Below are 26,354 nucleotides of genomic sequence, written 5' to 3' on the forward strand. Positions count from 1 at the left end.
GGTCCAAAAGCAATTACATTTGTATTTAATATATTATTATTAATTCAATCTACAACAGCATAGCATGTCTCCCGAATGTTTGTCAATAAATAATTTATATATATACATGTATATATAAATTGGTATGGCTTTGAAAATTGCATGAATACACGATACACAATCTGATCAAGTAAACAAATATAGATATTATTACTGCAAATTTGCAAAACCATACCAATTAAAATATTTTAATTATTTATTGACAAACATTTGCGAGACGAGCTATGCTGTTCTCCAACAGCTCTTGTTTAAATTTCTGACAAGTTTCAAAATTAAATGGCCGCAACTTGGGACCAAGGGGAATACACATGAGAAGCTGAATGATATCCATACAGTATATACATATTCCTCAAGAAATAATTATCACAAACTTCAATTTTCAAAGTCCAAGATGCCTGCTGTCGCCCATTTCGTTTTTTTTTTACTTATCCGACTTGTCTATTTCACAATTATTATTCTATTCAATATTCAACTTTCTAGTCTTGCAGAAGATGTTTTCAGGCCCGTTTCTTAGGGGAGGAATAGCCCAGGTATTGCCTCCCTAAATGAACATTAGTTAAAATCCATTCTGGGGTTATATTTATTATGAGGACAGAACAAATGTGATTTCCCGTCAAAATCATGAAAACAGTCGTGAGGCGATACATGTAGTACATTTAAAGTGGAATGTGTGGTATTTTATTTACAATTTGTTAATTATTTGCTTCCTGGCATAGGCAATGTCAATAAATAATTAAACTTGAATAGCTTGTATATTACAGAATTTTATTTACAAATCATACATAAATAGGGATAACATTCCCATTACAATCAGATTTCCTGTCACTTCATGTAATCTATTACAATGTACAGAGATTTCAAACATCAACACTGATGTATATTTATAAAGCAGCACATGTTTGTGTTCAGTTCAAGAAAATAGTCAGAAGTGAAATGGTACAAGGAACAATGTAAAATTTAACTAAAAAGAAAAAACCAAATGTCTGATGATGTTCATGTCATCAGGTCAAAATGGTAACCACTGTCGGGTTTATAATCAAATTGAGTTAAAAGTTTATCGCAGTTATTTTCAACTCTGTTATTCCTTTTCAAAAGGGAGTGCAGTTGTCTTATTTATTTTTAACCAGGATCTGTTAACCCTAAGTTTTTGTTTATTGGGGCCAAATGGCCCAGTGTTTGTTTAATGGTCCAAATGACCTTACTTTTTTCCTGGCAGACAAATTGTATGTGTTGTTAAAATAGTTTGTTTTTGTTTAACGTCCTATTAACAGCCAGGGTCATTTAAGGACGTGCCAGGTTTTGGAGGTGGAGGAAAGCCGGAGTACCCGGAGAAAAACCACCGGCCTACGGTCAGTACCTGGCAACTGCCCCACGTAGGTTTCAAACTCGCAACCCAGAGGTGGAGGGCTAGTGTTAAAGTGTCGGGACACCTTAACCACACGGCCACCGTGGCCCTGTTGTTAAAAAGGTAAAATAACAACATATTAAATAATTATCAAATAATAGATCATAAACTATTACTGGTACACATGTATCTGATAAGGAGAGAATGAATATCAATTGGGAAGAAACAATTCATAATACATTAGGTAAATTGTTAACGTGCTAATTCATTTAAAGGGGACTGTAACTCATTCTGGGAGAGATTGAGTTTGATTTTATAGAAGCACTAGTTCAGTATTAACATTGTTCATGTAGTAAACATTTTTTTCCCCCCATATAAATTGTCAGAATTTATTAAAATTGAGAAAAATCAAAATGAAATAATTTCATAAAATAAACTTGGTATAAATATACACATTGCTGTGTGATGTTTTGCATAATGAGACATTTATCAATCAGACAAGTTCTTAGACAGCTTAAGTATTTGTAAACAATTCAAACCAATTAATAATTTCATGGGAAAAAAATGGAAGATAAAATTTCCACTGTGTACATGTATGTACTAGCACATCAATAATTATCATTTGAACTTTTAACATTGATCTTTTTGCGAAAGTGAAAATTGAAATATTTTTCCACTGAAGAACTATTATATAGTAACAACATTTACCCTTAATAGAGTATTGGTAACATTCATGTTTTGTTTATAATTAAACATACTTGAATCTATTATAAAATTGTAATGTATATTGCTAGTGGAGCAGGCTACATAATGGAAACATTTGTATAAAACTAACAACTGTTTTACAGTCAGTCTATACATATAGGTCTAAAAATGTTAATACTTAATATTAAAATCTATAATTATTATAGATTTGATATGACTTTATTACATATAAATGAATACATGGTAAATATTTGAACATGACATTGTTGACATTCTAACATGAATTGTTATTTATCTGTTCCTCACAGGAAAATATCGGAGCACTAGCTATTACACTTTCCACACATTGCTGGGTTTGTCCCTTTGTGAACTTTCAAAAGGGGGGAGGGGGTTGTGATAGCTCACTGCTCAGTCATTTAGAGTGCTAGCCACAAAACCTCAGGTGTATGGTTCAATGCTCCCTACCTGTGGCAGTTTGTGCTTCTCAGGATGCTGAGAAACAGGTCTAAGAAAGATCCAACCAAAAAGAACTTTCTGTGAGCAAGAAATTTCTCCTTCCAGTACTTCTCAAGAAAAAGCAATTACTCAGTAAATGGATTGTTAACGGATGAACAGACAACATGCCACTCACGAAGAATGATTGAAGATCACACTATCTGATGATGGTGGGCTTAAGTAAGAATTCGGTCTACTTTAATATGGATATATCAATACTATATAGCGCACATATTTGTTTTCAATGTTCACATGTTCTGCAATGAAAATCCCCCATCCCACATTTTCCCACTTGGTTTTTGTATTAAACTATTTGCACACTGTATATGCTACACGTATATTTATAAAATGGCTAATACCTTCATTTTTATCTAAATTTTATATCCCACAAATAGAATCCTTCATAGACTTAACTTATAAATTAATCATCAATGATTTAACTAACAATGGAAATGGAAGGCTTCAATTCATTAAGGAAGAATTCTCTAGAGATGTTTTCAGATGTGAATGTCACATGGAACATTATTTGACCAGGTACCCGGGTATGTTTATTTCTTTTTGTCTTCCTTGCATGCGATAACATAGCGCTGGGCAACCATGAGTGGAGGGGAGTAGCCGTCCTGGTAGGAGGTGTCCTCAAATAACACAGAATAGTCATCCTGTGGCTGAAAAACAGAGTTCAAAAATTCATAAATAAATTGATTACTTAGTAATTAGTACGAAATAATAAAACTTGTTGTGTAAGATATTCCATATCAGACCGATATCTAATCTCCAGTTAGATTCCTTTGACTATTTTACTATTACAAACTAATAACTATTTCATTATTACAAACTATCATTCTATTATTCAGTCTCTGTATTGTTTGGGAAAATGTTTGATAATATGGGGAAGAAAAGCTGAAAATAATGTCAATTAATCCATGCATCAATTTTGTTAAGACATTAATAATAAATTCGGTTTAAACCTCAAGTATTTCAAGCAAGCAATTTCTGGTATGTTATGATACAGTTTGCTGAAGTTTTAATTTACATATACATGTATCTGTATTTAATGTTATATTTTTTATGTACTTATTAATAAATGTTATCAATTTCCTTTTTAAGTTAAAATCACATGTCTATCAATTGTTAAAGAAATCAATGGTTGGCTTACCTTTTTAGGCGGTTCATGTATGAGGGCTCTATAAAAACAGGTTGTCTGAGGGTACAATGCTAGCACCAACTGTGATACAACAAAACTGATATGTGATACAATACAAAAATAATATTCCTTTGTTAAAAGATACAAGAATATCATAGACTACAGTATATTACCCAGGAGGCCTTTTTCAGTTATTAATTAATCCTAACAGATCACCAGCACAACAATGAATAATTATTTTTGTTACTTAGTTTATAATATCTGTCAATATATTTATAGTTGATAAAGTGACACAAATTTCAAGATCTTACCATATTTTTTGTAAATAATGCCTCAGGGTCAGTTTCTGGATTAGCTTTCCATATAGGCAGTGGAACAATTCTTCTTTTACTGAGGGTATGTCGTCTACAGTAAATCAAACGAGACAAACATTCAAAGCCATCCTTTGATTACATCACACTTGATATCAAAAATTATTTTAAGACATTTTCAAGTAATCTTCTCTGATAATAGGTATTTATTATCATTTCCAATATCCATGCCTACCATATGTTTATGTACATGTACATGTGTATACAATGTTATGTACAGTATAAAAAAAGTAAATCACATTATCAATAACAATGTAAACATATAGGGAAAAAAAAAATAAAAATATTGTACATCATGATATTAAAACAATAATCCCAAAATACTCAGGTTGAGTAAATTGAAAGGATTCCAGGTGCTTACAAAAGCTATGAATTAATGAAGGTAGTAAAACTGTATTCTAATATTTTTTAAAACTTTATCTTTACAACAATTGTGAAATAAGTTATCTTAAATAAATCATGCTTGTTGGCCTTATTGAAGCATACGAGGGGTCATACTGTGGGAAGAAACCAAAGAACTCGGGGAAAACCCACGGTGTTGGCAAGTGATCCCATTCCTTTCCACATCCAATGGGGGGGGATCAAACCTGGCCGCCTAAGTGAAAGTGTTGCCACCGTGCCACCCTTTTCATGCACAGCAATTGTAGACTTGGTTATAGGGTGAGGATTTTAACTTAAGGGACATGGTGTCCAACTTTAAAATCTAGGAAATACAATGTATAATGTTTGGGAGGAAATTAGGATTTTCTTCATGATATGATGTAAGGACCAAAACAATTACTGAGTTTTGTTTTATGACTATGAATTTTCCATTATACTTACTCTTTTCCTTCATCTGCATCAATATCATCTACATCGTATTTGTTGGTTGAGGAGTTGAAGGTCACCACTTCCGCTAGGATCCAGTTCTCTTCGTCCTCGGACCTAACTCTGGCTGCTACTTTGTCTCCGGGTTTGGCTACATAGTTGTTGTCAGCCGTGATAGCTCCACACAGAGGTGGCGGCCTAAAACACAAGGATACACCCTTAAGTTACATGTTAGCATAAAATCTTTTTTACCACGATGATGACCCTGAACATAAATCATGTTAATTGTATCATTTAAATAAAAGCATCAGTATGCACTTCATCTTAGGTATCAACTAAACAAACATCTTTATTTGTTATGAAGCTTATTACATTAAAAAAGAGGGTCATGTTTAAGTAATATCAATTACCTACATGTATGTACTATCTTCTTGGTATTTGATGTTGTTTAAGATGTTCTAAGCAAATTTTAACACTTTGACATAAAAGTAACATACATGTTTCTGAATATATTTCATACCAGAAAATCAGAGGTCCATTAAAAAAATCATGCAAATGATTTAAACTTTGACCCATTAGGGTGACCCGATGTTAAACTGACTGTATACTTTACTTTGCTAGGTGCATGTGACAGCCTGACAGCCAGACACCAAACACAGCATACATTTAGCTCAAACAAAAGACATAATGTCGGAAGACTCACTTTTCTCCAGGCTTGCTGACCCATAGGGGTAAAGTTTGTGCATTCTGTTGTAACATAGTCATTAACACACCTCGCCTCATGATCGGTTTTGGACGGTCTGAATCTAAAGTAAACATACTTCATATGACATTCTATACAAGCACACCAAGGCCGTTTTTATTTTTGCGGTCCAAACAGTTGGATAATTTAGACTGGTGTTGTTCGTTTATGAAACAAAGACGGACCTGGTGATTTTATATTGTTTTCAGATGAGCCTGGACAAAGACTTTCAAGGCCTGTATTAACATTTGCAGGTCCGTCAATATGTTTGAAATATTACATATTACAAATATTACATAAACAAACTGGCCCCAACACTATACTGATTTCAATGTTAATTTATACTAAGGGAGATAACTACTCAAATTCTTATCAATCTTGTAACCTGTGATAGTGAATTCATACGAAAGAAGAGAAAATGAACATGAATAAAAAGACAGTTTTGTGTTTTCCTCATTTTTTTTTTATTCCCTTGTCTATAAACAATTATATTTGACTCTGTATTGTGATGTTTGCGCTGATGATGATCTACAGATTCATATACCAGTTAACTGTAAACATCTGACCACCACTTCAGATCTAAGAGCAATTAACCAACAGTTAAACAACCACATATTGATTACACCTTTTTGCTCATTGAAATATTCTTTCAATTGATTTTACTAACAATTGCTTGAGTACTAATGAAATATATATCTGAGCCTTAACAATACAAAATTACTCTACCTTTTATTTTACCAAGTCGCCGATTTTCTCTGATGCTTTTTACTTCAGCAATCTTGTCAAGAGCTTTTCGTAGTAACCTGTAAAATCAGAATCCAAATCAATAGAAAATAACGAAATTTAAGATACACATATTGTAGGGATTTCAATTCTAAACTACAATATATGTTGAATTGTGTCAATTTACTATACTTCACATACATTGTATATGTATGAATGTATGGTAAACATTTTAAAGAATAAATTATCTTATGTAGTACAGTAAAGACAACACTGATGTCTGAAATATTGAGTTTGCAGAAATACTTATGGTCTATAGCTAGAGACAAGTGGGTCTAAAATTACATTTGCTGGCAAAGTAGTAACAGTGCACCCAAAGTTAGTATCTGAGTATGTATTCAATGTACATGTTTAAATATCACTGTAACTATACACTAAAGCATTAGTGTCATTTTCATTTAAAAAAAAAAGCTATTCAACCTGTGAATATATTATGAGACACAAAGCGGTTTGCTCAGAGTATTGTGATATACATCTGATTCGGATCATTGTACAATATTGGACTAACAGACACGTTTTCAGACCATATTTTACTTACTCTGCTTCTAGTTCAGCATCTTGCATGGCTGTTTTGTACAGACCTTTTAGCTTGTTCTTGTAATAAGGAGTCACTGGGAAAAAAAACAGACAGCAATTAATAAAAACTGTATTTTCTGGAACAGCTATTTTCATGGGATAAAAAAACTTAGTATTTTCTGGAACAGGTATATTCATAAGATTTCTTTTATTGAGAGTCTGACTGAAGTATATTAGGAAAAACTGGGGGCGAAATTGCATTTAACTTGAACAATTTATTCAGCATTACTTTGTAATATTTATTTGTCACCTGCTACTGATGACTTTAAGTGGTTGTAGAAACATATACATTTAGTACCTGTATGTTTCAGCTGAGTTTCAGGTACAGTGTGGTTATATATAAAGTATCTTATAGTGTACATTGCCAAATCTGTAATTTACTTCATATTTTACAGGCTCTAAGTTGTCATAGGATATGTCACCAATATATACTTCATTGACTTTAAAGAGAGTTTGTATGATAATACTCTACAATATTCCATCCCCTCCACACTAATGATCTTCAGTCTTCTTATAGGGACAGAGAACTACCAGTACATCTGTATCATTGTAAAGTAAGTGCAGATTTCACATAGTTTATGTGTGGGGCTTTTTTATATGGCTCTAGTGATTTTCCCTTAATATGTTCTGATCATAATTTGTAGAATTTAGGTATGCATTTGCAAAGCCCTGGAAACATTATCAAATTCTTTCCAATTATTTAACTCATTATCATATCCAAGGTAACAAGAGGCCTATGGGCCTTAATGGTCACCTGAGTTTTGATATATTTTAGCATATTTGGCCGCTTTGACCTTGAATGAAGGTGAAGGTCATTCATTTGAACAAACTTGGTAGCCCTTTGTACCAGCATGCTACAGACCTAATATTGGGTCTCTGGGCCTTTTGGTAAGATTTTAGCATATTTGACCCATGTGGCCTTGAATGAAAGTCAAGGTCATCCACTTGAACAAACTTGGTAGCCCTTCACCCCAACATGCTACATACCTAATATTGGGTCTCTTGGCCTACAGACCTAATATTGGGTCTCTGGGCCTTTTGGTTATCAAGAAGTCGTTAAAGATTTAAGCATATTTGACCCCTGTGACCTTGAATGAAGGTCAAGGTCATCCACTTGAACAAACTTTGTAGCCATTCATCCAAACATGCTACAGACCCAAAAATCAGGTCTCTGGGCCTGTTGGTAATTGAGAAGAAATTGAAAATGTAAATTGTTTATGACGGACGAGGCACGGCGAACGCCGCCGGACAAAAGCGATCACAATAGGTCAACTGAGACTTTGTCTAAAAGAAGAGAGTGAAAAGACTGAGTGAGAATATTGTATAAACAGATATACCTTTTTGTTCCTGCTGCATTCGTTCGTGTGTTTTTGAGATATTTGTGAGGTTGTGCTCTCCCCTAGCTCTTTCATCCTGAAACAATAATTCATAAACATAATCACAATGGTAGATTATCATTCATAGCAGTATATTTATAAACATTGCCTTTCAAATCAGTATATTTGTAAACAAATAATTGCCTTCCTAGCTGTATATTTGAAAAAAAAAATGTTTACTTTGGATTATTAAAAGATGTCTTATGTTGACTAAATTTTATTCTGAAAATCAATTAACCAAATTTAATTTTGGCTGATTTGGTATAATTATAATATAACATACTGCTTGAAATACTCAGGATCATGGTCACATGGAATAAATGTGATAAGTGAAATTTCTCTCTCCAGATATGGCCATTTCTACTGATGTGCTGGTTTAATTTATTTATGGTTTATTTTGTTTAAAGTCTTATTAACAGCCAGTATCATTTAAGGACATGCCTGGTTTTGGAGGTGAAGGAAAGCCGGAGTACCCCAAGAAAAACCACTGACCTACGGTCAGTACCTGGCAGCTGCCCCACGTGGGTTTTGAACCCGCAACCCAGAGGTGACATTCTAACCACTCAGCCACCGTGGCCCCTGAGGTGCAGTATGATAAGGTTTTGATATATCTATGTAAGGATTGGCTTATTTATACACTGTTACATTTATTTTTGTACCTGTACTTGGTGAATGAGATGATAAAGCTCCTTCAGCAGGTCTTTGATGCGAACCTCGGCCGCTGCAGTACTGCTTGTGGAGTTCGTATCAGAAGATGGACTATGACTACTGCCAGCCACGTTACTTCCTCCACCTCCAGACTTTGTGCGACCCATTTCCTATATTCTTAAGCCTTCTTTTTCGTCACATGAAAGTGGCGGTCTTAGAGCTGATCACAACGATGTATTTCCATCTAGGTATAAATAATCAAAAACCTGGTCAAATACATCACAATGTAATTATATTACATGCATAAAATATTTGTCCTGCATGGTTGCAGATGTGGATAAAATACTCCCAAGGTATTTCAAGTAGATCTACACATCATCATCTTTCATTCAGACTAATTTATACAGTATTACCAGTATGAAATGGTCCCTGTGTATTGGACCAAGCCACATATATATGTGAATCATATATAACAAGCAAGCATAGGATTAATTTGCCATTTGTACAAGCTATGTACATGTGCTGATAATCTCATTCTGCCAATATGCAGTTTTTCTTGGATAAATATTTGTTACCAAATTAAACTTTCCTATTTCAGTCCATGAATGGGATTATGCTCTTTTCTATGTAATAGTTGATAGGAGTTTAGAATATGCTGGTGGTCAAGTGAATGATGGAGTTTTCAGATGAAAGGATGATGAGCAATTAATCTACTTATGTATGTCAGCAGGTTCAAACTAAGCAGTCTACTGGTGCATCAGAAAAGCATTTGACACTTTTGGCTGTGTCAAATGCTTTAATTTCCCAATACAACAGTGAGTACAATGATGTAGTTAAGAGTACTGGAGAGTGGTAATCCAGATTTTTTATGTATGTGTATTCGGCTTAAAAAAAACTTTATTTACTGATGTCAATCATTATTGTTGGCCCAGATGGAAGCACATAATATAAGGGGTCTTATCAGGGAGGTAAAACCAGAGCACAAAATTAAAGGAAAAACCATATGCATGTGCCTTGGTCAAGCAGATGACATGGAATGCTTTATTTACACATTTGATCGGTAATGCTTGCCTTTCACATAGGCGTCTGGGGTTTGATTAATGATCGATGATCAGGAAATCAAACCCCAGACGCCTATATGAAAGGCAAACATTACCGCTGTGCCACCCAGAAGCCTTGGCTAGCGAAGATGCCCGATGACCACCCTAATTTCTATTTGCCATACAATTCAAAAGGCAGATGAAACATCAGAACTATTCGGAGAGGAAAGGAACATTTTGTTTATTATTCAAATTTTATATATATATTAGTCATAACTGACATCTACAACATACAAGTACCACAGCACAGGTAAATTTATTTACATCCAGAGTTAATATTACATACCTATAACAGAGACATACATGTATATAATAGCTATCGTTGAAATTGAATTTTAATTCTCGGTTTCGGATAAGACGGCGACCCATTATATTTCACCGACTGCTAGTTAATTGATCCATTCGTACTGTACTTTACTGTACAGTACAGTGTTAGTCACTATAAATAATTTATAATTCAGCTTTAGAATCAGCTGACTCAGTAGCTGGCCATAGTTTTTATCTGAATACAAACCTTTTTTCATAAATTCAGAACTTAAACATAGGGTAATGAATAAACATAAAATGTGAAGATGAAATGAATAAAAGACAATAAATACCTAGCTGATATTATGATGCCTCCCTGACCAGCAACTCAAAGATCATAAACAAAGCATACGCCGGAAATTGGACAGAAATAGACGTTTGGTACTTTTCTTGATAAACGATGAAGAGAAATAAAAATCCCGAGGGTATTCCGATAAAACCTACTGTTTCCTTACAAGATCAGCGATTGGTCAAATATTCCGTCGAAGCCTTAAACACATTACCATTGGTCAAAAGACCGGTACAGCTTCCAACATGGAGGAATTGTTGCTTCTTATCTGCGGAACATCATTCTATTCTTCTTCGTTTTTCATTACGAAGCAAACTTTGTTTGGATTATTTAAAAAGAGACTCACTGAAGCAGACATTGTTACAATAAGTGAAAAGTAAGTCCTACTTTTGGACGTATCTAGCGAAATGAAACACACATTGTCGAAAAAAGTCGTTGTGTGCAGTAACGTTACATGTAAATAATAATTAAAATAATTGTCAAAATAGTTAGACAGTATACAGCGTTTCTACATACATGTGTAAACAAAAAAAAATTCAAAAATTTACTAACAGAGAGCATGATCATTTTTTATCACTGGCTCTGCTATGGATCAAACCTTGGACCTGTGGATTACTACATGTAGTTTTACACTCAACCCATTGACCTTCAGAGAAGTTCTCCCTATAGTCAAACCATATATTGCAGCTAGTTTTTATGAGGCATGAAAACTCCCCTTCCAGGAAAGAACTCATCCATGAGTTCTATGGGTTACAGTGATGCTGTCACTAGTAACACTAAATATTAATTATTGCTGAGTCCCTACGTGAACACCAATGCAATGGAGAGCATGATAAATTTATTTCACTGCTCCATCCACAAGGCATTCAAAGCCGATACCTCAGAATTATCAATCTTACACGTGTACTCAGGTGATTGAGCTAAAGACTCCCAAGAGAAGATTTCCTAGCAGAGTGTTATATTTTGGCTAGTATTTATACTTAAATATAGTGAATCTCACAAATCAAGAAGCTCTGATCATTCAGTGCTGTAATTAGGGAAGCGTAATCATATGCTGAACCATATTGTTTTGGCTCCAAATGGAGTGAACTGCATTGACATTGTTTGTTGTTATAGATTGTTACATAAAACATTCCATTTGATTGAACCGTTGATATACATATACTGTTAAGTCTAAAAGTTTGTTGATGTAGAACATTGCATTGTCAATAGATTATGTATCATTTGAAATTTCTGAAACTCCTTTTCACATTTTTACATTGTAGGGTTGTAAATGGCATTCATGGTATAGTGTCTGTTTACATTGGTGCTACTATATCTTCTCAGTGTTATGATGACATCTTGTATAGCAGGTAGGTACAGTAATTTGATCACCATAGGGTATAGTCAAGTGTTAAAACATTGTACATGTAAATATGTCTGTACATCATCAACGTATTTGGCTTATTGTACTATTTTGATAAAACTTTGCATGCCTAGATGTTAACAAATAGAAAATATTAATCAAGGTTTTATATTAAATGTCTAACCCCTAAGTATAAATATAGAATTTGACTTTACATTATTATTACACAAACAATGAAACACTAATTTTGTCAGAGAGTCATGGGACTATAAACATGGTTGTGATTTTGTTACGTTATTAATCTTAGTTCAGGGGAGAACAACAAATCAATGTGACCGGAGCGAAGTTGAAGGTCAGAGTGAAAAGTTATAAGTCACAGTAATCAGGATTTGTTTCTCTTAATTGGAAGGCATTTTGTTAAGGCATTCAGAAGCAATTAAAGTTGTTCATAGTTCATGAACAACAAGTTATGTGACCAAAGGTCAAGGTCACATGTCAGATTTGTATTTTGTTCCTTCTGAATGCCTGACACGGTTGCCAACTATTACAATTACATTGCTTATTATGAAACTCAAGTAGTAAGTGTAATAAGTTACTTAATTCCAAGGACCAATTTAAAATGTACATATGAAACTACTTAGTGACAATATAAAAGTTATTCATTGGGCATGAGTCCTACATGTATGTCAGTATAGAAAATTTAAGAGGAATGAAAGTAGTTTAATAATCTTGTATCAAAATCATTTGGTAGTTATACCCAAATGTAATGTGGTAACCGTGGTATGAAGCTGAAAAGGAAATTTGAACAAATTAATTTTGTGGAAAACTGGCCTCATTATTTACAAATTAATAACCTTATAGTACCCATGTTGTATTAAAACATATTGCTTAAATATACATCATATGTACTTCAAGAGTGATGACACATGTAAACTACTTTATACTATATATATATTTTGTACACCCATTTATCATTCTATTACAGTATTTAATTTTGCATTTTAAGCTCCTGGCTGACCAATGCATTTACCTGGTTTGCACTGCCCTACTTCATCTATGACCTTGTGGTGATGTATCTAGGTCATCTGTTGACCTTTCCCGATGTACAGGACATGACCTTTCTGGATAGGATTCAACACTTTGTCCTCCACAACAAACTAATCACTGTGCACCATCTCGTACTACCAGGTGATATTCTTTCCAGTTATTGTGGTAAGCAAGGATTATATAATTCAAAACTAATGGTGTATTGTTCTTCAGCAATTACATTGATCAAAATAACTTTCACAAAAGTCAGTAAAAAAATCATATTTCCATTTTGCCGGCTCCCCATTTTTAGAGGGAGACTCTTGAATTTCAACCCTAATTTAAGACACAAATTATCAGTGAAACTTTAGTATTCCAAATCTGATTGGCTCTGACTTAAACAAATTCATTTAGTGAAATTATAAGTTGAAAAATGTGAGATTTCTTGATAAAGAATATGCATACATTGCAGTTATGTAATTAAAATGTATTCAAAAGGTATTTTAGCGTACATTCTTAGCTCTGGCTAGCACAAATCATATGATGAATTCCAACTACAATGTCTTAAGTAATGATGGATTGAATTGTTCTGTTGCAGTTTCTTCGTAGAGGTATGGGTGATTTCTTCGTTGGGGTGTTCTTCCAAATAGAAATTTCCCTCCCATTTATAGCAGCACGGAGCATTATGGTTCAGGTAAGAAGTGCATTGTAAATAAAATAACACCATTTTATAAACTTATATAGGATTCAAATTCACTATGTGAACACTTTACAAATGTGTTTACTTTTAAATTAATATTGTATACAGTAGAACCTGTCTCTAATTTCTCAGTAAAAGGCTTTGATTGAATTTCATACCTAATGTAATAGTTTTCTCATTGGAATGATAGATTATAAGAAATAATTAAATAAATAACTATAAGCATAGTTATTCATATATATAGTATATATATATATATACATATTGTTTATAGATGAGTGGAAATGAATTTCAATTATTTTCTTGATTAAAGGTGGTCATTTCCCATGTAATAAAATATCAGGAAAATATGATCACACATCAATACATTTTGCTCCCCAGAATGTTCCTATAAGTAGCCCCATCTAAAGGTTATATTTGACAGACTGAAATATCAAGGTGAGCAATGTAGGCCCCATGGACCTCTTGTTAAGGCAAGTGATCCCTAGCGAATCACTGTCATTATCTATAGACTTGTGCCTTCTGATGTTGAATGTATTATGTCTGTTTTAGCTCCAGATGAAACACACTGTGCTGTATGTGGTCGTGGGTATCGTGATGATAATAACATTCTTTGTGAGCCGGATTCTGGTATTCCCCTACCTGTACTGGCGGTATGCAGTGTACAAAAATATATCCACGTGGAGAGTGCCTTTCTTTATTCCATTAAAGTGTAGCACTGGTTGTGCCCTCATTCTCTGCCTCCAGTTGTATTGGATGTCCAAGATGATCAAAGGTGCCATGAAGCTTTTATATAAGCTGAGGTCAGGTAAAAGGCCGTCCACCGAACAAACTAACTGTGATAGATTTGCCACTGAGAAGATGAGCTGATTTGAAATACTGCACACTCTGATCTTTGTATATAATTATGAGGTAATCATAATTACCGTATTTGACCTAATAAGGGCGCCTGCCCTAATAAGGGCGCCCCTACCTTTTTCAAGGAAATAAATCTTTGACTGAGGGTCAAAATGGTGTTCAAAAGTAATAATTTATGAGAAATATTTTGCTACTTTATGTGTTCAATTTTCTTCAGCAAATTAAGTAACTGGAACACATGTTTTCGCCACATTTTGTGTATTCCTACAGGCTACAGATGACATGTCAGTGCAAAGAGCACCCAAAACTTAACACACATACAAATAATAACTTACCATCTTTATTTGAAGATAAACTAAAGACTTCATTCTAAATAACTTTTGTTCAGAACAGAAAGCTAGTAAAAGACATTGTAAATCAATTATAGGTCAAAGAAAACGATGTCTGATATGATCTGGGAAATTACCTGTTTCTATAAATAGAACACAAAAGAGTTCCATTTAACATAAATGGTGGAACACACATTCTCTGGTCTAAAGATCAGCTGGCATGGTTTACAAGTTTACAGGAATATTCAAGTGATGTTTAAGCTTAATATATGATAATGAATAGATATCTTCATCTGGAATAATTTTATGACTGAATATTTTACCGTTTCCACAACCTTGGGTATTCTGCTATAAGGTATAGTCTGTTTCATAAAACTTCAGAATAACTAATCTTAATAAGGGCGCCCCCACTGTCAATTACTCGCGCCCTGCGCCCTTATTAGGTCAAATAATAAGTGTTTTATTACTTGTGAAAGAAAGATTTTGAAACTAATTATGTTCAAAATTTGAAAAGTGCAATTTTAATTGTCGTTTTTTTTTTTTTTTTTTTTAATATTTTATTTTGGAGATACCTGAAGGATACTAACACCTTATAATTAGTACTCTCATTCAAGCAATTGACCTATGTTATGTTGATACACACCAGAATTGATGTTCTTGATATATTTAAACACATCATATTCAATCTCTTTATATTATTATTATCATTATTTTTTATAAAGCAATAAAAGTTCTGTTGAAAAAGAAATAAAATGAAATGTATCTCTCCATTGGAGAAATGATGAATTGATTGTTACTGTGTTGATACCCGTCATTATTATAATCTGTACTTTTATTGTCTTTCCCACCTATAAAACTGCCTAGCAGTGTATATGACATGTCTTCATGGTCAATATTGTTAATGTTTCTTTTTCAATTGTTCAGTGATATTTTCTACTCTTTTACTGATATTTTTATTATGATTTATTTTTACTCTGCCAAGCAATCAAGTGATGTACGTTAATTCTTTATAAGTGACTCATAACACTTTGAAATGTCGCAATGAAAGATAACTTAACTATAAACATACTCTCATAACTACTGTCATTGTAATCACTTATTGTAATCACTTATTGTAATCACTTACTCTCATTGTAATCACTTACTCTCATTGTAATCACTTTCTCTCATTGTAATCACTTACTCTCATTATAACATCTTGTTACCCTTGGTAAATTCCAAAAGATCAGGTTCATTTGTACATGTGGCAATCATATTTTCTGAATCATAATATTTTGCTGGTGATCAGTTGCTTTTATCAAGTCTATTTTACAGGATTAAAAGTTTACATTTTGATCATCATGAACAAATATTGGATATCATATCAGAACTTTTTTTTATATTTCAAGAATCACTAAAACTAGATTATGGCAGCCACCATCTTATCAATAATAAATGATGTTTACCTTTAAATAGGGATTTGACCCTGTTGCGTACCTTTTTGTTACACTCAAGGTTAACATTGCTTCAGTAAAAATCAGAAATCCAAATGGTATTTTGATATCTATTGTGGAAAGATATCAGACATTTTATATTGTTATAACAGGGATTGTGAGAACTTCAGATATATTTATATGTGTGTTACTTTTTCATAAAGCACCTAAGTATATATCCGTCCATGTGTAACAGTAATTAAGTGGGGAAAATTTCATTAAAATGTGAGTGTGCATTTGATAATTAAGATGTTAGCATGTATAAGGCAGCTTGCTACATATATCAGGTAAATGGTCATACAATAGTATGCATTTGAAATATATAATGTATCTATATTTTATATCTTACTGACACAAAGTCAAGTGACCTATTTAATCGCCTTTCGACCGTCGTCATGCGTTGTCCGTTCGTAAACAATTTACATTATTTTTTGAATTCTTCTTCTAAACCCTAAAACCAAATTCAATGAAACTTTGCAGAAACCTTCCAAAAGTCAACAACCAAAAATGTGAATTATATGGTCCCCACCATCCAGGGACCTAAGAGGCAGGACAAAAAGGGGTCAAATTGACTGAAATTAATTCACACTTGCTTAGAATTATCAGTATTATGGGAGGGGCCAAAAAGGGTCAGATTAACTGAAACTTCAAGAGTCGTCTTTTAAGACCACACGACATGGTAGAATCAAGTACTCTTCATAGATGGAAGGGTCTTAATTATATAAGGTGCTTTACCAAATTTGTAAATTTCATGACACTGGGGTCTCATTTTCGCCCCTGGGGACAACAATATGGCCCATATTAGCAGCCATTTTGAATCTGATTGGGCTGGGAAATTACCCTGCAGCAAGGATGCATTGAAAATGATCATGTAAAATTTTGAAAATATATTCTTTTTTCTTCCTTCATAATGGTACAAAAGAAAGAAAAAATAGAGACATATGGACAACCTGATTACCAGGGCACCTGAGTCTTCCATACAGGACCCTAATTAATTCAAACTTGGTTAGAATTATCAGTATGAGATGATGTAATGCACTTATAAGCCAAAACTGACCACCAGCTGGTCAAAATAAGTCAAATGTAATTTAATTTAAGCGATCTTATTTTCCATACTTGGATACATTCAAAAGTCTACATAATTATAATTCTGTCGGAATTCTTCATTTCATCATCCTCAAGCTGTCCAAATGTATTAGAACTCAGGTAAACCTTAAGGCCTATGGACCTCTTGATTTTTTCATTAATGGAGATATAGTTTTTATAATATTACAATTATAATGACAGTTGTGAATCTTAAGGCTATTCCAGTAAATTATCTTCCCAACATGTATAGAAGAACTCAAGGTTTGTCAAACAGGTACTAATTAAAAAACGTGATTTGATTAAAATAATAAAGTACTGATAATCCATATTAATAGTACGACATTTTTTCTCCCATGCCAATTGTGTAGTATTCCTTAATTTCTGGAGTCCTCCTGTGGGATAAGTATTTCACTGGAAAAGCCCTAGCCTGGTCTCAGTTTAATCAACATTGCCTTATTTAAGGAAATTTGTTTGCTTCACTCAATTTAAGGACAAAGTGGGTAAAGGAACTTTCCTTTTGTGATGTGTAAGTTAGGGAATGTTGATGACACAGGGGTTAGGGAGTGTTGATGAGACAGGGGTTAGGGAATGTTGATGAGACAGGAGTTAGGGAATGTTGATGAGACAGAAGTTAGGGAATGTTGATGAGACAGGAGTTAGGGAATGTTGATGAGACAGTGGTTAGGGAATGTTGATGAGACAGGGGTTAGGGAATGTTGATGAGACAGGAGTTAGGGAATGTTGATGAGACAGGAAGTTAGGGAATGTTGATGAGACAGAGGTTAGGGAATGTTGATGAGACAGGAGTTAGGGAATGTTGATTAGACAGGAGTTAGGGAATGTTGATGAGACAGAGTTAGGGAATGTTGATGAGACAGGAGTTAGGGAATGTTGATGAGACAGGAGTTAGGGAATGTTGATCGGACAGAAGTTAGAGAATGTTGATGAGACAGGGGTTAGGGAATGTTGATGAGACAGGGGTTAGGTAATGTTGATGTGACAGGAGTTAGAGAATGTTGATGAGACAGGAGTTAGGGAATGTTGATGAGACAGGAGTTAGGGAATGTTGATGAGACAGAAGTTAGGGAATGTTGATGAGACAGGGGTTAGGGAATGTTGATAAGACAGAAGTTAGGGAATGTTGATGAGACAGAGGTTAGGGAATGTTGATGAGACAGGGGTTAGGGAATGTTGATGAGACAGAGGTTAGGGAATGTTGATGAGACAGTGGTTAGGGAATGTTGATGAGACAGAAGTTAGGGAATGTTGATGAGACAGGTGTTAGGGAATGTTGATGAGACAGGTGTTAGGGAATGTTGATGAGACAGGAGTTAGGGAATGTTGATGAGACAGGAGTTAGGGAATGTTGATGAGACAGGGGTTAGGGAATGTTGATGAGACAGGGGTTAGGTAATGTTGATGAGACAGAAGTTATGGAATGTTGATGAGACAGTGGTTAGGGAATGTTGATGAGACAGGGGTTAGGGAATGTTGATGAGACAGGAGTTAGGGAATGTTGATGAGACAGGGGTTAGGGAATGTTGATGAGACAGGGGTTAGGGAATGTTGATGAGACAGGGGTAAGGAAATGTTGATGAGACGGGTTAGGGAATGTTGATGAGACAGGAGTTAGGGAATGTTGATGAGATAGGGGTTAGGGAATGTTGATGAGACAGGGGTTAGGGAATGTTGATGAGACAGGGGTTAGGGAATGTTGATGAGACAGAAGTTAGGGAATGTTGATGAGACAGGTGTTAGGGAATGTTGATGAGACAGGGGTTAGGGAATGTTGATGAGACGGGTTAGGTAATGTTGATGAGACACGGGTTAGAGAATGTTGATAAGACATGGGCCGATATAGTCTTTGAATTCTTAGTGTAGAAACACATACTTCGTTTTGTCTTGTACTATTTAAACGAAATTAAGCACATGCCTGTGAGTAAGCCCACCCTTATCTGTTGTATTAAAATGCCAACAAATGTTATTCATTTAATTGTCCTGGAGTAAGGCTGCTCTTACTACAATGACTCTAACTTCATGTGTGTGCTTTCTCCTCTTACACGATAAATACAGGTTTTTCTGAAGTAGAGTTCAGCGACTACATATCATGATAAATACAGGTTTTTCTGATGTAGAGTTCAGCGACTACATATCTATATATAAGTGTTTGTATTAAGATAAACATTCCAACCATAATGTTTCATATCATTGTGTTTTCATAATTTACTACAACATATTCAAGAGACAATTGCAGCATGTACTTGACTAGACGTACATGGCATTGTTTATCTACCAACTGTTCAGAACCAAATGTCTGCAAGCAATAGAGATAAACAAATATGCCTTAAAGACAGTACACTTAGAAAAAATAAGAACATTCAGTAATATGCAATAAGGTTTTTAGTATTGTATGTGAAATGTATTCATTGTTTTTATTTATCAATATATACCCCTGAAGTGCCGTTTTCACCAAAAGAACGTTCCATGTTATTTACCTTTGTTGTTACAATGTTTTGATATCCTGTTACATTATACTGCATATTATTGTCAATACTTATCCAAGCTATTTTGTAATGGTGTATTGATGTGTGGGACAAATATACCTTAAACATGTTGGGAATGATTTGCTATTGTCATTTAAATATTGGACACCTGTATTAGTCCCCTACACAATGTTACATTGTCTTGTAAACTGAGCTTTACTATAAGGATTACATAAATAAACATCTATTTATAATTATGTCATTTTTTGATACCCACGGATCCCGATGAGGCACTACACTACACTACACTACACGACACTACACTTCTAATATCTACTATCCAATAATATATATAATGTAAATTTTAGTACTAGTCTCAGGTCAGAACTTGTGTATAGCCTCAAATAAAGTAAAGCTAAAGTAAAGCTATATTAAGTTTGCAGTCCCTATGTTTGTATTTAAGCATTTATGTCATTTTTTTTTAGTTTCATCGGGGTATGAAATAAATTTTGTTTGCAAACTGTATGAATCCGCGTAGCGGATTCTTACAGAAGTTTGCAAACAAAATTTGTTTCATACTCTGATGAAACTAAAAAAAAATTGCCATCAACGCTTATAATCAATTTTTGAAAAGTTTTTCTAATTTAAAACATGTTTTATGTACAATTTTACTGGTTTTAAATGGGATTCTTTTTCTCAAATCAATACGCAACGTCAATTGTCACATTTTTCGCGCCATTCTCGGAATTTCTTTCATAGAAGAATGAAAAGAATTGTACGACCAATCACATTCGAGTATTTACCATGAAAACAAAGAAAAAATAATTATATGTGTATGTTGTTGCTAACATTGTGATACTAACACCTGATATATCAAATGACTTATTAATGAACAATATCAGTGTTAATGAAGGTAACATTTATATCTCCCCAAACATGAGGTATAGCAGGATGCATTAGGGCGTTCTAGGTAGAATGTCTGTTGTAGTTATTGGTTAAAGTGACTGTAAAATTCATTGTTAGAAAATATTATCAGGTGTAGTATACATCATAAAACTTAGAAAATATTATCAGGTGTAGTATACATCATAAAGAAAATATTATCAGGTGTAGTATACATCATAAAACTAAGAACTTTCCTTAATTGTTTTTTAATACATAAATCAGTGCAAAAAATATTATTATAATTTGGTAGGTCCTTCAAGAATGCATACATTACTGCTCATAAGCAGAACTCGCCCTCATGTTGCCTTTCAGTTTTCTCTGTGTAATATTCTTAACACACATTAACCAAGGAAAATAGTGTTAAAAAACTCATTAACATATTTTATTTACAGAGTGCATACCATTTGATCTCGCAAATAAGCGGACAAAGTAATAACATGTATTTGGCGTTTTGTTTCGTGTGGAGTTAACTGCAATGTATTGTAACAGGTTTGCACGTGAATATTGCACTTTCATCTGTTACATTTTATGTGATTTATATATTGTTGTTATCAGTAATACATATCTACTTTATTGTAACCTGCTCCCATTCTCTTATGGCCACTGATAATTGTGGAGTTTCTGATTGACTTTCTATTTCACCATCGTCGGATACCCACGATTGATGGCATTACACCACGCTACAGGGTAATTCAATCAACCATGGGTATCCGACGATGTTATTGTACTAAAGGATATTATTTTGTTGTTTGAATAAATTATTGGTTGAAAATTTTACGTGGATTGCTTCATGTTTTCACTCCTGTTGTGTTAAATTTTTAAACCTGATAAAAACGCAGGTGAAGTTGTGGCTGGGTGTGAAAGTTGTTTGATTTATCTTACTTAAAATGAAAAAAATTCTTTGCGATAACAAGATACATGTATGTATATATAATGAAGACCAGCAAAGAAATGACATTGATCAGCCGGGCCAAAAAAAAGTCCGGAATCACGGAACGTTCACACAGTACGTCCAAAGAACTGATATTCTGACATAATCATTGATGAAAGATCTTTGATAGTTGGCAAATCCAAGAAAACGTTCCAACTCTTGCAGATGTGGGGGGGGGGGGGGGGGGTCCCATGGACGCACCTTGTGGAGGTGTTTGTCTCAAGCTTCTAGTCTATCCTTAGGTAATTTTTCTAAGACTATCCAGTTAATCTTTGAAGAATCTATACTTCACCCCATAGCTACGAAATATCTGAAACTTAGTTTTTAAGCATCTTAACAGGATATACATACTTTTTGCGCACGTCGCGGAAGCATTACACAAATTATACTCCATCTTTACAAATTGGTTAACTCCATGTTTGATGCCAAAGACAATCTTGCAACGATCTCCTTCTTTGACAATATCCTGCCATTACGCAGAATTGGCATAAAATTTAGGGAATAGAGTACTGCTCTCAACTTGTCCAAACAATCTTCAATTAAGGGCAATGGGAATGTCTTTCTTTTTGACGGCGTTCAAAGCTCGATAATTGATGCACCAGCGAACTCCGCCCAATCTGAATTTGGTGGAGGCCCATTCTGACACTTCTAGAGGCCCATCCTAATACCAATGGAGGCCCAAACAGACGCAGTTGGAGGCCCATCCTGATACTGTTGGAGGCCCGTTCTGACACTGCTAGAGGTCCATCCTGATACTGATGGAGGCCCATTCTGACACTGCTAGAGGTACACCCTGATACTGATGGAGGCCCATTCTGACACAGCTAGAGATCCATCCTGATACTAATGGAGGCCCGTTCTGATACTGCTAGAGGTCCATCCTGATACTGATGGAGGCCTATTCTGACACTGCTAGAGGTACACCCTGATACTGATGGAGGCCCATTCTGACACTGCTAGAGGTCCATCCTGATACTGATGGAAGCCCGTTCAGACACTGCTAGAGGTCCATCCTGATACTGATGGAGGCCTATTCTGACACTGCTAGAGGTACACCCTGATACTGATGGAGGCCCATTCTGACAATGCTAGAGGCCCATCCTGATACTGATGGAGGCCCGTTCTGATACTGCTAGAGGTCCATCCTGATACTAATGGAGGCCTATTCTGACACTGCTAGAGGTCCATCCTGATACTGATGGAGGCCCCTTCTGACAATGCTAGAGGCCCATCCTGATACTAATGGAGGCCCATTCTGACACTGCTAGAGGTCCATCCTGATACTGTTGGAGGCCCGTTCTGACACTGCTAGAGGTCCATCCTGATACTGATGGAAGCCCGTTCAGACACTGCTAGAGGTCCATCCTGATACTAATGGAGGCCTATTCTGACACTACTAGAGGTCCATCCTGATACTAATGGAGGCCCATTCTGACACTGCTAGAGGTCCATCCTGATACTGATGGAGGCCTATTCTGACACTGCTAGAGGTACACCCTGATACTGATGGAGGCCCATTCTGACAATGCTAGAGGCCCATCCTGATACTGATGGAGGCCCGTTCTGATACTGCTAGAGGTCCATCCTGATACTAATGGAGGCCTATTCTGACACTGCTAGAGGTCCATCCTGATACTGATGGAGGCCCCTTCTGACAATGCTAGAGGCCCATCCTGATACTAATGGAGGCCCATTCTGACACTGCTAGAGGTCCATCCTGATACTGTTGGAGGCCCGTTCTGACACTGCTAGAGGTCCATCCTGATACTGATGGAAGCCCGTTCAGACACTGCTAGAGGTCCATCCTGATACTAATGGAGGCCTATTCTGACACTGCTAGAGGTACACCCTGATACTGATGGAGGCCCATTCTGACACTGCTAGAGGTCCATCCTGATACTGATGGAGGCCTATTCTGACACTGCTAGAGGTACACCCTGATACTGATGGAGGCCCGTTCTGACAATGCTAGAGGTCCATCCTGATACTGATGGAGGCCCATTCTGACACTGCTAGAGGTCCATCCTGATACTGATGGAGGCCCGTTCTGATACTGCTAGAGGTCCATCCTGATACTGATGGAGGCCCGTTCTGACACTGCTAGAGGTCCATCCTGATACTGATGGAGGCCCATTCTGACACTGCTAGAGGTCCATCCTGATACTGATGGAGGCCTGTTCTGACACTGCTAGAGGTCCATCCTGATACTGATGGAGGCCCGTTCTGACACTGCTAGAGGTCCATCCTGATACTGATGGAGGCCCATTCTGACACTGCTAGAGGTCCATCCTGATACTGATGGAGGCTCATTCTGACACTGCTAGAGGTCCATCCTGATACTGATGGAGGCCCATTCTGACACTGCTAGAGGTACACCCTGATACTGATGGAGGCCCATTCTGACACTGCTAGAGGTCCATCCTGATACTGATGGAGGCCCATTCTGACACTGCTAGAGGTCCATCCTGATACTGATGGAGGCCCGTTCTGACACTGCTAGAGGTCCATCCTGATACTGATGGAGGCCCATTCTGACCCTGCTAGAGGTCCATCCTGATACTAATGGAGGCCCATTCTGACACTGCTAGAGGTCCATCCTGATACTGATGGAGGCCCATTCTGACACTGCTAGAGGTCCATCCTGATACTGATGGAGGCCTATTCTGACACCGCTAGAGGTCCATCCTGATACTGATGGAGGCCCATTCTGACACTGCTAGAGGTACACCCTGATACTGATGGAGGCCCGTTCTGACACTGCTAGAGGTTCATCCTGATACTGACGGAGGCCTATTCTGACACTACTAGAGGTCCATCCTGATGCTGATGGAGGCCCGTTCTGACACTGCTAGAGGTCCATCCTGATACTGATGGAGGCCTATTCTGACACTGCTAGAGGTCCATCCTGATACTGATGGAGGCCTATTCTGACACTGCTAGAGGTCCATCCTGATACTGATGGAGGCCCATTCTGACACCGCTAGAGGTCAATCCTGATACTGATGCAGGCCCATTCTGACACTGCTAGAGGTACACCCTGATACTGATGGAGGCCCGTTCTGACACTGCTAGAGGTTCATCCTGATACTGACGGAGGCCTATTCTGACACTACTAGAGGTCCATCCTGATGCTGATGGAGGCCCGTTCTGACACTGCTAGAGGTCCATCCTGATACTGATGGAGGCCTATTCTGACACTGCTAGAGGTCCATCCTGATACTGATGGAGGCCTATTCTGACTCTGCTAGAGGTCCATCCTGATACTGATGGAGGCCCATTCTGACACTGCTAGAGGTCCATCCTGATACTGATGGAGGCCTATTCTGACACTTCTAGAGGTACACCCTGATACTGATGGAGGCCCATTCTGACACTGCTAGAGGTCCATCCTGATACTGATGGAGGCCCGTTCTGACACTGCTAGAGGTCCATCCTGATACTGATGGAGGCCGTTCTGACACTGCTAGAGGTCCATCCTAATACTGATGGAGGCCTATTCTGACACTGCTAGAGGTCCATCCTGATACTGATGGAGGCCTATTCTGACACTGCTAGAGGTCCATCCTGATACTGATGGAGGCCTATTCTGACACTGCTAGAGGTCCATCCTGATACTGATGGAGGCCTATTCTGACACTGCTAGAGGTCCATCCTGATACTGATGGAGGCCTATTCTGACACTGCTAGAGAAACACCCTGATACTGATGGAGGCCTATTCTGACACTGCTAGAGGTCCATCCTGATACTGATGGAGGCCCGTTCTGACATTGCTAGAGGTCCATCCTGATACTGATGGAGGCCTATTCTGACACTGCTAGAGGTCCATCCTGATACTGATGGAGGCCTATTCTGACACTGCTAGAGAAACACCCTGATACTGATGGAGGCCCATTCTGACACTGCTAGAGGTTTTTTAATAAATCAACAACTCTTCAACATTAAGAAATTAACGTTAATCAGCGTCAGGACCAAACAACAACCATATCTCAATGTTAAGTAATCATTGTGTGTCACTATTCCAGGTCTTTATCAGTGACAGTTCACAATAGGATACAATAGGATATATATCTAATATATATTAACGTATTGTTCATCAATTGTCTTTTCCCGAGATTTCTTTATGGCCTGCCAAATGATTGTATTTCAATTTACACATTTCATATACCGTGGTAATTGCTTAAGTGTTATTTTCAAATATGATACAATTACTGTCATAAATGTTATAATTGTTATACATGACTGTCGTGAGGGCAAGCTTGTTGGACCAAATACAAACAACGATAAAGACAACACAGAGACTAGTTAGAATTGAAATTGGCCGTTTATTATATATAAATGACGGACTTGAAAATATGAATTATCAAGTCTGACAACCAACTTGATATACAAGAAAAACATTTGGTCCTAGGTGGGGATAAAAAAAACGCCACCTATTGTTCTACATATAAGAAT

At 36.2% G+C, this 26,354-nt stretch overlaps 2 protein-coding genes and 1 long non-coding RNA gene across 3 annotated transcripts; 2 read left to right on the top strand and 1 right to left on the bottom strand.

The window, feature by feature from the left end:
- Positions 1-785: 785 nt before the first annotated feature.
- LOC117332758 (SAGA-associated factor 29-like) lies at positions 786-9,245 on the bottom strand. The gene is made up of 9 exons (XM_033891785.1): positions 9,043-9,245; positions 8,345-8,420; positions 6,970-7,042; positions 6,375-6,451; positions 5,610-5,712; positions 4,922-5,104; positions 4,040-4,133; positions 3,741-3,809; positions 786-3,249 (listed from the first exon to the last, which is right to left on the bottom strand). The coding sequence occupies exons 1-9, from the start codon at positions 9,196-9,198 to the stop codon at positions 3,133-3,135; spliced, it is 948 nt and encodes a 315-aa protein (XP_033747676.1). The 5' UTR covers positions 9,199-9,245; the 3' UTR covers positions 786-3,132.
- A 1,725-nt stretch (positions 9,246-10,970) lies between these two features.
- LOC117332759 (TLC domain-containing protein 3A-like) lies at positions 10,971-14,716 on the top strand. Its single transcript, XM_033891786.1, is given in 6 exon segments — positions 10,971-11,102; positions 11,992-12,078; positions 13,078-13,258; positions 13,260-13,283; positions 13,696-13,791; positions 14,350-14,716. Coding segments are annotated over 6 exon segments (837 nt in total). The 5' UTR covers position 10,971; the 3' UTR covers positions 14,668-14,716.
- Positions 14,717-20,698: 5,982 nt separating this feature from the next.
- LOC117332761 lies at positions 20,699-21,747 on the top strand. The gene is made up of 2 exons (XR_004533786.1): positions 20,699-21,099; positions 21,133-21,747. It is a non-coding gene; the product is annotated as an uncharacterized LOC117332761 (long non-coding RNA).
- The last annotated feature ends 4,607 nt before the right edge of the window (positions 21,748-26,354 follow it).

This window comes from Pecten maximus, chromosome 8 (assembly GCF_902652985.1).
Source record: "Pecten maximus chromosome 8, xPecMax1.1, whole genome shotgun sequence".
NCBI classification, from domain to species: domain Eukaryota; kingdom Metazoa; phylum Mollusca; class Bivalvia; order Pectinida; family Pectinidae; genus Pecten; species Pecten maximus.

What these genes read in the sequence shown, in the direction of transcription:
- LOC117332758 (XM_033891785.1), bottom strand. Translation starts at nt 9,198, where the DNA reads ATGGGTCGCACAAAGTCTGGAGGTGGAGGAAGTAACGTGGCTGGCAGT. An exon ending in GCGACTTGGTAAAATAAAAG is followed by an intron (nt 5,713 to 6,374) that starts GTAGAGTAATTT and finishes TGTTTACTTTAG; the next exon opens with ATTCAGACCGTCCAAAACCG. An exon ending in GATGCAGATGAAGGAAAAGA is followed by an intron (nt 4,134 to 4,921) that starts GTAAGTATAATG and finishes GATTTACTGTAG; the next exon opens with ACGACATACCCTCAGTAAAA.